We start from the raw sequence: 13315 nt of genomic DNA, 5'->3' as shown, positions 1-13315 counted from the left end.
AGCAAATGGAAGCTAATGACTTTATGAGAAATCAAGATGCTCTTAAACAGATCCAAACAAATGAAAGAATAGAAGGCAATGTGAAATATCTCATGGGAAAAACCACTGACCTGGAAAATAGATCCAGGAGAGAGAATTTAAAAATTATTGGACTACCTGAAAGCCATGACCAAAGTAAGAACCTAGAAATCATCCTCCAGGAAGTTCTCAAAGAAAACTGCCCTGATGTTTTAGAACCAGAGGGCAAAACAGAGGTTGAAAGAATCCACTGATCACGTCCTGAAAAAGGTCCCAAAAAGAAAACTCCTAGGAATATTATAGCCAGGTTCTGAAATTCCCAGATTAAGGAGAGAATATTACAAGCATCCAGGAAGAAACAATTTGAATATTGTGGAAACACAATCAGGATAACCCAGGATCTGGCAGCTTCTACACTGAGGGATCGAAGGGCTTGGAATGTGATATTAAAACCAAGAATCACCTACCCAGTAAAACTGAGTATCATGTTTCAGGGGAAAATATGGTCATTCAGTGGAATAGAGGCCTTTCAAGCATTTCTGATGAAAAAAAATCAGAGTTTAATAGAAAATTTGATATTCAGATACAAGAAGCAAGAGAAGCATGAGAAGGTAAACAGGGAAAAGAAATCATAAGGAACTTATCAAAGTTTAACTATTAACATTCCTACATGGCAAAACAATAATTGTAACTGATGAAACTTTTCTCAGTATGAAAATAGTTGAAGGGAATAGAAATATATATGTGAATGTGTGTATATATGTTTACAGGTATACATAGATAGAGGGCACAGGACCAATTTAATAGGAAGAGATGATACTTAAAAGGTGAAATTAAGGGGTGAGAGAGGAATATAAAGAGAGGAGATAGGGAGAGATAGAATGGGGCAAACTATCTCATATAGAAGAAGCAAGGGAAAATGGTTACAATGAAGGGGAAGAATAGGAAGGGAAAAGGGAATGGGTCAACCTTATTCCCACTGAATTTGGCTTGAGGAGGGAATGAAATACACACTAAATAGGGTATGTCACCCTACAGGATAATGGGGGGAAGGGAATGAGAGAGGGGATGATGGAAGGGAGGGCAAGCTGGGGGGAGGGAAGTTGGAAGCACCCACTTTTGAAAAGGTATGGGATCAAAGTAGAGAATGGAACGGGTAGGAGGTGGGATAGGAGGGAGGGAAATATAGTCAGTCTTTTACAATAGATCTACTGTGTTAATGTTTTGCATTAGCTACACATGTACAACCTATACAGAACTGCTTATCTTCCCAGTAAGGGTGGGTGACAAGGGAGGAAGGGAATGAATCTGCAACTCAAAGTTTTAAAATCAAATGTTTAAATATATATATATATATATATACTATTATTAAAACTATTTTACATGTAATTGGGAAATAAGATATACAGGCACTGGGGCATAGAGATCCACCATAACCTACTGGAAAAGTCAAAAGGGGTATGGGAGAAAATATGGGATAGAGAAGATTGGAGGAGGGGATATCCTGTGGGACTGCTATTTTGGGGCGGTGGGTAGATGAAAAAAAACAGGGAGAAAATTTGTAACTCAAAATCTGGTGGAAATGATGTAAATCAGAAGTTAATAAAGCATTTGAAAAATGAAAAACAACAAAAAAAGATGCAGCATGTATATGTCAGCAAACATTAAGTTTAACCAAGATTTATCTGTGAAGCATACCTCAATCTGCATCTTCAGATGTGTTTTGAAGTTTGACAACAAGGTAAGAAATATAGAAAGAGAAAGTTCAAAAACCTCTGGGACAGATGACACTCCATTTTTAGAGAGTGCAACACAAAGATACTGCTTAATAGCATTAATGAACATCTCATTGGTCCTGAAAACAGGTCCTGCATTCTGTAGAATGGACAGAAGCAACTGCAATGAAAGGATCTTGGATCGCAATTCGTGAGACCTGAAATGTAAAGCAAAAAAAAAAAAAAAAAATAGGTGACAAAACTGATCACAATTCTCTTGCAACGACTGCTGAACTTGAATGTTTTCTTCTATAGAAATTTCCTGGTTCTACCCAATTATACAAATTTTCAAAATAGAGAAAAACAAACACGAATATTAAGTGTTATTCTATCTAAAAAGAAATGGATTTAAAGACGCATATACTTCCAAGTCAGTTCTGAAAACACATGATAAAAACAAATCGCTTTATGAAAATGATTTTGAATTTCTCAAGTTGAAGGTGATATATTACACAAAACAGTTTTAATATTAGTTTCTCTATAGAAGATATTAATTAATAAGCCACTATCTTCATACTCATTGATCTCTGCAGTAAAAATTTTACACTTCTTGATACTCGTTATTCCTTTTTCTTTAAATTTATCCATCTTTTATCTACATTGGCTCCTATTCTAGATCCTTTAAGACAGGTGAGGGCTATGTCCTTGGGCGGCTTCTTTTTCATCAATCTCTCCTCTCTTCACTGTCACTGATTTCAAGCTGGAAGGACCCTGGAGGGACACTTAGGATATATCTTCTTTTTGAGATGCAGAAATTAAGGCCCCAAAAGGTCAAGTGATTGAAATAATTACCTACAGGCAGATGACTCACAAATCTGTACCTTTTGTCTTGATCTCTCTTCTATACTACAGACCTTTATCTCCAAATGCTTATAAGTTGTCCCTTCGTAGATGTCTAATCAGTCAGGCAGACTCAAAAGACCATCTTTCAAACTAAATATCATCTCTCCGCTGCATAGCTATTAATCGACTCCATCTTCCATGTTTGAGAGAAACCTTGGCGTTGTCCCTGAGCTTTCTGCTCCTTTCCCTCATATAAAATTTCCAAGACCTGTAGGTTCTCTGTTCACAATAATTCTCATATACATAACTGGGAGTTACTCCATTCATCTGGGCCCCACTTTCCTCATTTATGAAATATTTTAACTTATGTTTCTATTATCCTAACCTCTCTATTCCTACTGTCATTGCCTAACTACAGGTGCTTATTGCCACCCACCTACATTACTGGAGAAGGTGCACAGCTAAGTTTACTAGCCTCTATTCTTTCCAATATCCAATCTAACCATGATACTAATGGAAGACACATCATCGTTATACACTCATAGATCTATTTGTGTCTTATGTGACTCTTTAAGAAAAGTGTAAACACCTTAACCTAACAATAAAGGTCCATCACAGTCTAGCATCTATCTTTTCACTTTTATATGAAACAACTTCCTTCTATGTAATTTATAATCCAACCAAAAAAGACTTGTTCGCCATTTACCATACATCTCCTGCTACTATGTCTTTTTGGGTACTCTTTCCTATGCCTTATGTTCATACCTTTCACTTCTTTGATTAATTCCTTATTCCCATTCTTTAAAATATACCTCAAATGACATCTCTTTTAAGAAACTTTCTTTGGTCCTCCAGGTCTAAATGAGAAGTCTGCCCACAGACCTTGCAAAAAATATTATTTTGGTCATACCATATATTATATTATTGATGTGTTTTTATGTTTACAATCTCAACTCCTAACATTTATCCAGCACCTTCTATAAAGCAAATCTCTGTCTTGGGTAGTTCAGATACAAATACAAACATAGGACAGTCCCAGGCCTGAAGGACATAGACAACTGTACAACAACACACACACACACACACACACACACACACACACACACACAGAGTAATTTTATACAACAAAAACCACTGACAATTGGGAAGATCAGAAAAGGCTTTCTAAAGGAAGGGTCACCTGAAACAAACAATGATAAAGATGTATAAAGGCAGTAGTATAGAATATATATAATCCAGAGTAAGATCTATAAAGGAATGAGAGGTGACATGACAAGAGGGCAAAGGCAAATGAACAGCTAAGCTGGCCCGCAGATGTATAATCCAGTCAACTAGACTGACTATACGCTCATCTTTGTAATAGTAGTAGCTGACAATTATATATCACTTTAAAGTTTTTGCTCCAAATACATTATCTCATTTGACAATGCCCTGAAGTAGTGCTTCAGGTTGATGCCTATTTTACAGATTAAAATACTGAGACTCTTAAGAGGTTAAGGAACATGTCTAATGTTACACAGAGACTAGTTTCCATGGAAGAATTCCAATCCAAGGTTTCCTGACTCTGAGTCTAGGGCTAGCACTATTCCATTATGCCATGCAGCCCCCAAGAGATTATATAACTAAATTTTTTAAATTATCAAGCATCTTTTTATCATTCTGCAACTCACTCTACCAAACCTTCCTCTCAGGAGCCAAAAAAACTCCCAAGCAAAACAAAACACACATCCCAAAATATAGCTCTCAATACATAAACTGTATAGTACAGCAAAACAAATTCCTGCATTAGCTGTGTTTGAAAATTTAGTTCTCTCTGCAATTCAAGTCCATTATCTCTCTATTAGGACACAAGTGTCATGTTTTATTTTCATTCTTTTGGACTCATGATTTATCACTGAGTTGATAGGAGTTCAAAGGCCCTTGAAAGTTGTTTTTCTTTAGCATGTTGTTACTATGGCATAGACTGTTCTCTTAATTTTGCTTACTTTTCTCTGTAGTGGTTCATACAGATCTTCTCAGGTTCCTCTAAAATTGTCCATTTCAGTATTTATTATGGTACAATTAACATTCTATTACATCCATATGTGACAATTTATTTAGCTATTCCTCAATAGGAGGACATCCTGTACGTTTTCAATTTTTGGCTACCACAAAAAGAGCTACTATAAATATTTTTGCATATAAAAATTCTCTTTCTTGGATTTCTTTAGGGGTACGTTCTTTGTGATAGTATGGCTAAGCCAACAGGTCTGAATAGTCTGGAGATAGTTTCAAATTGGCTGGACCACAACCCCTCCAACATTCATCATTTTCTTCTTTTGCTATCTTTGCCGTGATGACAAGTACTAGCTGAAACCTCAAAGTCATTTTAATTTGCATTTCCCCAATTGTTGGTGATTTAAACCACTTTCTTCAAACAACTGTTGATAATTTGGATATCTCCATGAGAAAACTATCTCTTCATAGCCTCTTACCATTTGTATACTGAGGAATGACTCTTAGCATTATAAATTTGAATCAGTCCCTCAGATATATAAAATGTAAAATTTTTATTAGGGAAATATGTTGCAAAGATTTTTTTCCTAGTTATCTGCTTTCTTTCTTATTTTTACTACTTTAGATTTGTGTGTTAAAAAAATATTTTTAGGGGCCAGCTAGGTGACACAGTGAATAGAGCACCAGCCCTGGAGTCAGGAGCACCTGAGTTCAAATCTGGCCTCAGACACTTAACACTTACTAGCTGTGTGACCTTGGGCAAGTCACTTAACCCTAATTGTCCTGCCTTCCCCCCTCCAAAAAGAAAAAAAAAACAAAAAAATATTTTAAATTCAATATAATCAAAATTGTTCAGTTTACCTCTTATGAACCTTTCTATCATGTGGTTATCACTCTTCTGTTTTATTTACAATATAATTTTATACACACACACACATACACAGAATATCCACTTGGAGCTTATCATTGCATATGGTGTGAGGTATTTATCTAAATCTAATTTCTTCTAGACTCCTGTCCCAGTTTTCCCATAGTTTATTTCAGTGAGTGCCTTCCCTCAGTAAGTAGGATCCTTTCAACACACTGTAATTTTGAAGAGGATTTCTGGTGTTACGTAAACTCTGTACCACCTCTAAACCCTAGAGTAGAGGTATCAAAGTTGTGGTCCATGTGTGGCCTGAAGCAGAATAAAATGTAACTGGGAAATACTTAGACTAAAAACACAATAAAACATAGATAATGTTAAGATGTGGTTTTCTAAGTCAATATATGGCCAGGAGAAAGTATATATGTATGGTTTAATGGGAGCTAGTTCCTGTTTCTGTTGAGTTTAACACCACTGCCCTACAGCATAGTACTCAGAACACCAGGGGTGACTAATAATTGTTAAAACTAATTAAAAGCTTTTAGTTAGGGGCAGCTAGGTGGCGCAGTAAGAAAGCGCCGGCCCTGGAGTCAGGAGGACCCAAGTTCGGTTCTGGCCTCAGACACTTAACACCCACACAAAAACCTTGGGCAAGTTACTTAACCCCAAACACCCTCCAAAAAGGCAAAAAAAAAAAAAAAGCTTTTAGTTATTCTACAAATCCACTAGGTTAACTGCCAAATCACAATACATTGACAACTATTTCTAATTTATTCGATGTTTTTCTCTTTAATTTTAAATAAAGTCAGCCATAGAGACTTTTAGAGTATCAGAAACATTATTTTTGTCTCCAAATGCCTTGTATTATTTTACATATACATAGGCATACACATGCATACTCGTACATATTTTGAACCTTGGGAAGTTGCCTTTGCTTGGCTTAGCATTACAATATGCCACAAGACAAAGAAAATCTCACATAAGTCTGCTTTCTCTCTCTCTATCTATATTTTACACATGGTCTCAAAGGTGAATTTTAATTTGGAACCCAAGTACCATTATAAAAGAGTTCCAATATGCTGAAATGGTTTAGACGGGATAATGTTAATTTGAAAATTAACACATCTGTAGTTATTTCAAATCTTTCCCTCTTTTCTCAGACCTCCTTGTAATAACAAAATTTATATCATACCTACTCTATGCCATGCCCTGTGTCTCATCCCTACTGTTGTGAAAGTACATCACTGTCCTTGTCAGCAATGCTTCCCTGCTAAAGTACACAAGCAGTTGCTTCAAAATGAGACATGATACTTTTTTCCCCAGAGAATAACAGTAGAATTTAAAATCACTTTTTATAACAAAGCTTGGTAGTATTTATTCTTTTATGTAAATTTTTTTAAAACAAAGCTTAATATAATAACTGGTTGTGGTCCTTTCTTTAAGAGGACCAAAATGACATCACTATGTTGGGTCAATGTACAGTGTGTCTTACTGGCTGATCAGACCATTACGAGCTTGGAAGGCTCTACCACAGGTTGGGTACAACTAGTCCACATGAATACATGGAGTGGAGATGTCTCTAAATTTGTGCACTTAACATTTCTTTTGAGTTATTTCAATTGTGCTCTGCTCACAGAGCACAGTGCCTTCTTTGATGTAAACACACCATGTTAGATAGTCAGGTGCCAGAATCTCCCATGTCTCACAGTCAATACCAGAGCTCTTCAGAGAGACCTTGGGAATGTCCTTTTATCTCTTCTTCTGGCCTCCATTTGAGTGCTTGCTTTGTTTGAGTTCTCCAGAAAACACTTTCAGACAAACTGGGTTTGACATTCAAACAATATGGGCAGCCCAACAGAGCTGTGTTCTCTGAAGTGGAATTTGAATACTTGGCTGCTCAGCTCAAGAAAGCACCTCAGTGTCCAGTACCTTATCCTGCCAGGTGATCTTCAGAATCTTCCCTAAGACAATTCAAATGGAAGTGATTCAGTTTCCTGGCATGGTGCTGGTAGACTGCCCGGGTTTCACAGGCATACAATGAGGTCAGCACAACAGCTCTGTAGACCCTTCAATTTGATAGGCAGCCTAATACCTGTTCTCTCCCAAACTTTCCTTCTGAGCCTCTCAAACACACAACTAGCTCTAGTAATGCATGGGTCAACTCTTGTCATCTGTCCCTGGAAAGTATACTGACCAGGCAAGTGAACTTATCCACAACATTCAAAATTTCTCCAGTTTCCATAACTGGTGGTTCCATGTATAGATGGTGTGGTGCTGACTGGTGGAGAACCTGTTTTCTTGGTGGTAATTGTTAGGCCAAAATTAGCACAAGCAGCAAAGAACTGATCCATACTCTGTTTATCTCAGCCTCAGGGGCTCCACTGAGTGCATAATCATCTACCAACAAAAAGTCATGCACCAACTCTCCCTCTACTTTAGTCTTGGTTTCCAGCCTTTTCAAGTTAAATAATTTATTGTCAATGCAACAGCTGACCTAGATGCCATTTTCACTCTCATTGAAGGTATCTGACAACATCACTGAAAACATCATGCTTAAAAGCAAGGGAACAAGCACATAACCCTGCTTTACTCTGTTGGTGACTGGGAAAGTGCAAGAACATCGTCCTTTATCCAGAACCTGTGCAAACAGGTCACCATGAAAGTAGCATATGATACTGATGTCCTTCTCTGGGCAACTAAATTTTGCCATGATTTTCCACAAGCCCTCATGACTGATAGTATCAAAGGCCTTGGTCACATAGATGAACATTAAGTACACACCTCTGTTTGCTTCCTGATTTCAAGTTCAACACTCTATCCACTGTGCCACTACGCTGCTTCAGTTAGATAATAATGAATTCAAGATACCTACAAAGCATACAGATAAAGATGCATGCTGGTGAATTGGTGATAAGTACGAAAGGTAAGGACAGAGATGAAATGGGGGTATATAAATTTGGGAATCATCTGCACATAGAGAGAGTAAAAAAAAAAAAAGGCCAAGGACAGAGCCCTGGGAAACACTCAGGCCAAATATAAATAATGATACAGTAGGACAGACAAGTAGGAAAAGATGTATGACAGAGCATTTATTAAAAAAAAAAAAAAAACAACAACAAAACCAGGAAGATGAGATAGCCAGAAAGAAGGGAGAAAGAATTCCCTCTTCTCTCTTATTTCTCACATCATTCATATGCCTTTTGCTATTATCTCTTTCTTCACCTTCACATGACATGAAGAGATAGCCTTTCTCCTTGCCAAGGCAAATTCCTTGCACAACCAATCCCATTCCATCCAACTTCTCCAGCAAACTGTTACCTCTATTATACCCACTCTCTCCCTACAATCACTCCTTGTCTACTGGTTGCTTCTCTACTGCCCACAAATATGACCATGTGTCCCCCATATACTCAAAAAACCCTCATTTGACCCATCTATCCACTCTAGCTATCATCCTATATCTTTCCTCCCTCCCTTTTGTGGATAAACTCCTTGAGAAAGTCATCTATGATGAGTGCTTTTACTTCCTTTCTTCTCATTCTCTTAACTCTCTGAAGTCTAGCTTCTGACTCTCATCATTCAACCAAAACTACTCCTCCAGGGTTAGTAATGATTTCTTAATTGCCAAATCTAAAGGCCTTTTTTCCATCTTTATCCTTCTTTGACCTCTTAGTCTTTAACACTGTCAATCACCCTATTCTCCTTGATACTTTTCAGGTTTTCATGACAGTTCTCTCTTGGTTCTCTTTCTACATGTCTGACTATTCCTTCTCAGTTTCCTTTGTTGGATTTTTATCCATGTTGTTCCTGCTAAAAGTATTAGGCAATCCCCAAAGCTCTATCCTGGATCCTCTTCTGTTCTCCCTCTGTATTACTTCACTTGGTGACTTCATCGATGCCCATATTTATCATTTTTATGCAGATGACTCTCAGATCTACTTAACCAGCCCTAACCTCTCTCCTGATTTCTAGTCTTGTATCTCCAATTGCCTTTTAGACAGTTCAAACTAGATGTCCTAAAGAAATCTTAAACTAAACATTTCTAGAAGTGACCTCATTATATTTTCCCCCAAACCTTCCCCTTCTCTTAACTTTCTTGTTACTGTCAAGCATACCATCCTCCCAGTCACCTAGGTTCACAATCTAACTGTCATCCTTGACTCCACTGCAACCATCCTGGTGCAGGCATTTATCACCTCACACCTGGACTATCAGAATAACCTGTTGGCTGATTTCCCTAACTCTCCTCTCTACTCCAGGGTTGGGGAACCTTCGGCCTAAAGGTCACAAAGTAGTCTTCTAGGTTCTTGGGTGTGGTCTTTTGACTAAGTCCAAGTTTTACAGAACAAATCCTTTTATTAAGGTGATTTGTTCTATCAGGTTTGGATTTAGCTGAAGGGCTGCACTTGAGTGCCTAGAGGGCCACATGTGGTCTTGAGGTTGAAGGTTCCCCAACCCCATCCTACTCTAATCCATTGTCCACTCAGCAGTCAAACTGATCTTCCTAAAATCCAAGTCTGATCATTCCAACCAACTCTTGGTGGCTCCCTATTGCATCCAGGATCAAATGCAAAATCCTTTGTTTGGATTTCAAAGCCCTTCACAACCTCTTTTCTACTTTTCAAGTTTTATTACACCTTACTCCTCTCCACAGATTTTGCAATCCAGTATGGACTGGATGGTGTTCTTGATGTTCTTCACAATCTATCTTCTAACTGAGCATTTTCACTGGCTATGCTCCATGACTGAAACAGAGGCCCTTCATCTTTATCTCAGCCTCCTAGATGCAATTTCATTCAGGAATAAAAACCCAACTGAAGAGGGCTAAGAAGTGAATGGGATATAAGGACAGAGTTTTTTCGGGGAATTTGGCAGTGGAATGGATGAGAGATGAAGGGCAAATTGCTTGAGGCCAGAGTCAAGTGACTTTAATAACTGAGAGATGGCATGTTTGTAGACAGCAAGGAGGAGTCAGTGGATAGAGAATGATCAAAAATTAGAGAGACAAAATGGTGAAATGGATGGTATCAATTCCTGGATGCAGTGGAACAAAATGAGATTAAGGGTACACATCTCTACTCAAGGACTGCCCTTTGCAAGGAGAACTACCTCTTCCTAGAGTTGGTAGCAAAGGAGGAAAAAATGGGAATGACATTGAGAAGATCTGAAGTAGGAGGTGATGAAAGCTGGCATCAGCTTTCTCTCAGTAATTCATGAAGTAAAGCCCACCACTGGGCAGGCGTGGAGGAGGTGCCAGAGGTGGGGCTTGAGGAGAAAATGTTTGGAACAGATGGTGTGACAAATCAAGTAGGGATTCGGAAGATCAAAATGAATGCATGCAGCAATGATGACCCAAGTGAGATTATCTAATTCAAATAAATCTGTGGTGAATCCAGTTAACATGGTTAGGTGATTTTTTTCTAGCATTGTAGAGCAGAAGAGGAAGACAGGTGGATGGGTCTGGGTTTAGGAAAGGTTAAGCAGTAATAAATAGGACAAGGGATCAAAGGATTAGTGGGTTATGGAATCAAAAATTTAGAGCTAGAGGAGACCTTAGAAGTCATTTTCAGTAGAAAAAAATGCTAGATGGAGTCAGAGGACCTGGATTCACAACCCTGCTCTTCTACTTAATTGACAATATAACACTAGGTCAATCATTTAACTTCAGCTTCCTGTCTGTAAAATGAGGAGGTGGAACTGACTTCAAGTGCCTTGCAGATCTAAATTTGTATCTTACAATAGTATAATGTGGTGCAGCCCCCTCATTTTTTATAGGTGAAGAAGAAACTGAGGCCTAGAGTATTTAAGTGACTTGCTCAAGGTTACACAGAAAGCAGATGGCAAGGCAGGGTTTCAAAATAAGGACCTCTTCTAATTCAGGTCTCTTCTCAAATATCACAGCAGGCAGAGGGCAACGACTGGGTAAATACAGCAGTAGTACTTATACTTGAGTTTTTGGAATCTAATCTTATTTTCTGAAGCTTACTTTCCCTACCCAATTCTCCCCAGGGGGTAGAAAGCTGGGTTTGCTGAGACTTTTTTTCCCTCTAATTTAACTGGGCCCCAATGAGAACAAAATTAAATCTAGCAGTTTAACTAGTCTAAATAAATTTAAAATTGAAGAAAACAACATTATTAAATCAGGAAAACAGGTAATGACTCACTTTGGGTCTGGCGGTCCATCTGACAGTGGTTTCATCGACAATTTACATAATGACCTGAATACTAGAAAGGCATCCTTTTGTAAAATGTGGGAAAACTTAGCACCAGGTGAAGGTCCTGAAGAATTTCCAGATTCCTATATATGGTAACATATCATTAAAATACAGACAATTACAATGCAAAATCATCTTTTAAAGGCTAGTGAGATGTGACTTCATCCCCAATATAAAGAAAATACTGTGCTACCAGAATATTCTTTTTTAACATTTTAAGGTTTTTCCCCCCTCCACACTAAATAACTACAGCCACTGAATTCCCCTTTGATAAGATTCTCTTCCAAGTCATTAAAGAAAATCTTTGGGAAGGCTAGGTGGCACAGTGAATGGAGCACCGGCCCTGGAGTCAGGCGGTCCTGAGTTCAAATCTGGCTTCAGACGCTTGACACACTCACTAGCTGTATGACTTTGGGCAAGTCACTTAACCCCAATCACCCTCGGGGGAAAAAAAAAGAAAATCTTCAAGTCTACTCACTTGCCCTCATCATTTAACAAACCCCAGGCAGGTTATTACATTCATTCCCAGAACTTATATTGTATTTTAGGCTGTTCGCATTATTCCAATTTTTACCTACTCTTGAGCAAGTGTGAGACTAGCAGCTGGGAATAATCATTTCTTCCTTGATGAATTTATTAGCTGATTTCTGGGTAAAATTCTTTAAGGGGGTAGTGAATAAAGGATTAAGAGGGCCTTTCACCAGTATATAATGAAAATAAGTCTGCTTGGAGGTAGGAAGTTTTAGACTAGACTAAATCATTAAGGACCCTTCTAGTGCTATGGGTTTGTCTAAGAATCTGTGATGAAGCACTTTTCCCAGACACTTTATATGTTATAATTTATAATATTTGACAAATTAGTTGATAACACATTACAGAAGCTAATGGGTCAAATTTATACTAAATAGCAAAAACTTTTATATTAATAAAGATTAATAAAATAAATTTTAAAACATTTATTATATTAAATGGCAAAAATTCCTCAAATGACATATCAGGCATCATTTAATTAAATTCAACAAATATATGTTAAGTCCCTACAATGTCCAAGAGGCTATGCTAGGAATTAGGGGGAAAAAAACGAAGCAGCCCCTTGCCAGTGAGAAAGTTAAAGAGTCTATTAAAGATATTTCTTATAGGCATCATTCAACATCAGAACTGTGAGACCAATAGCTCAATGTGATTCTTCATTTTATACCTGAGTATCATTGGAAGAGACAGACAATCTGTCATCAGGTAAGGATGGTGTATATGCAACAGAAATTGGAGTCCCTGGAATCCCATTTGCTTGGATATTTTCACTATCACTACCGTCCTCCAAAGTTCCAATGGTGCCATCTGCACTTGTATTTTCAGCAGTCCCTTCTCCCATATCTAAAAAATTAAAATGAATAAAAATGTATAAAATACATTGAACTTGAAAACTGTTTGAAGAATAGAATTTTTAAAAGTAGCACATTCTTAAAGAAACAGCAGGAAAGCAATATTAAATAAATGATAGTTACTGTCCAATCCAAAAGGTTCTGTAATAGATTATGATTATTAGGGAAAAAAATTGGAAAAAAAAGATTATCTTTCACCACTATTTTAACTTGCTCTAGAAATTAATATTACTTTACTGATAAATGGTCTTAGAAAGCTAATCAGCTTTTGGAAGGAAATAC

General features: G+C 37.5%; 1 protein-coding gene across 1 annotated transcript; it reads right to left on the bottom strand.

Moving 5' to 3' along the window:
- Window positions 1–1290: 1290 nt before the first annotated feature.
- On the bottom strand, window positions 1291–13025 carry LOC138167196 (brefeldin A-inhibited guanine nucleotide-exchange protein 1-like). The gene is made up of 3 exons (XM_069095965.1): window positions 12850–13025; window positions 11601–11734; window positions 1291–1951 (listed from the first exon to the last, which is right to left on the bottom strand). Exons 1-3 carry the CDS (start codon window positions 13021–13023, stop codon window positions 1618–1620), a joined length of 642 nt encoding a protein of 213 aa, XP_068952066.1. The 5' UTR covers window positions 13024–13025; the 3' UTR covers window positions 1291–1617.
- Between the last annotated feature and the right edge of the window lie 290 nt (window positions 13026–13315).

Source organism: Petaurus breviceps, unplaced genomic scaffold (genome assembly GCF_028583685.1).
Source record: "Petaurus breviceps papuanus isolate PSGF00001 unplaced genomic scaffold, PetGlider_PUasm1.0 227791, whole genome shotgun sequence".
NCBI classification, from domain to species: domain Eukaryota; kingdom Metazoa; phylum Chordata; class Mammalia; order Diprotodontia; family Petauridae; genus Petaurus; species Petaurus breviceps.
Note: the sequence above shows the minus strand (reverse complement) of the source record. Positions and strands in the feature narration are given on the sequence as shown.

Excerpts from the sequence above, each read along its gene's own strand:
- LOC138167196 (XM_069095965.1), bottom strand. The coding sequence starts at position 13,023 with ATGGGAGAAGGGACTGCTGAAAATACAAGTGCAGATGGCACCATTGGA. Across the intron at positions 11,735-12,849 it reads TCTCTTCCAATGATACTCAG|GAATCTGGAAATTCTTCAGG; the intron begins GTATAAAATGAA and ends TACCATATATAG. Across the intron at positions 1,952-11,600 it reads GATGGACCGCCAGACCCAAA|GTCTCACGAATTGCGATCCA; the intron begins GTGAGTCATTAC and ends TTTACATTTCAG.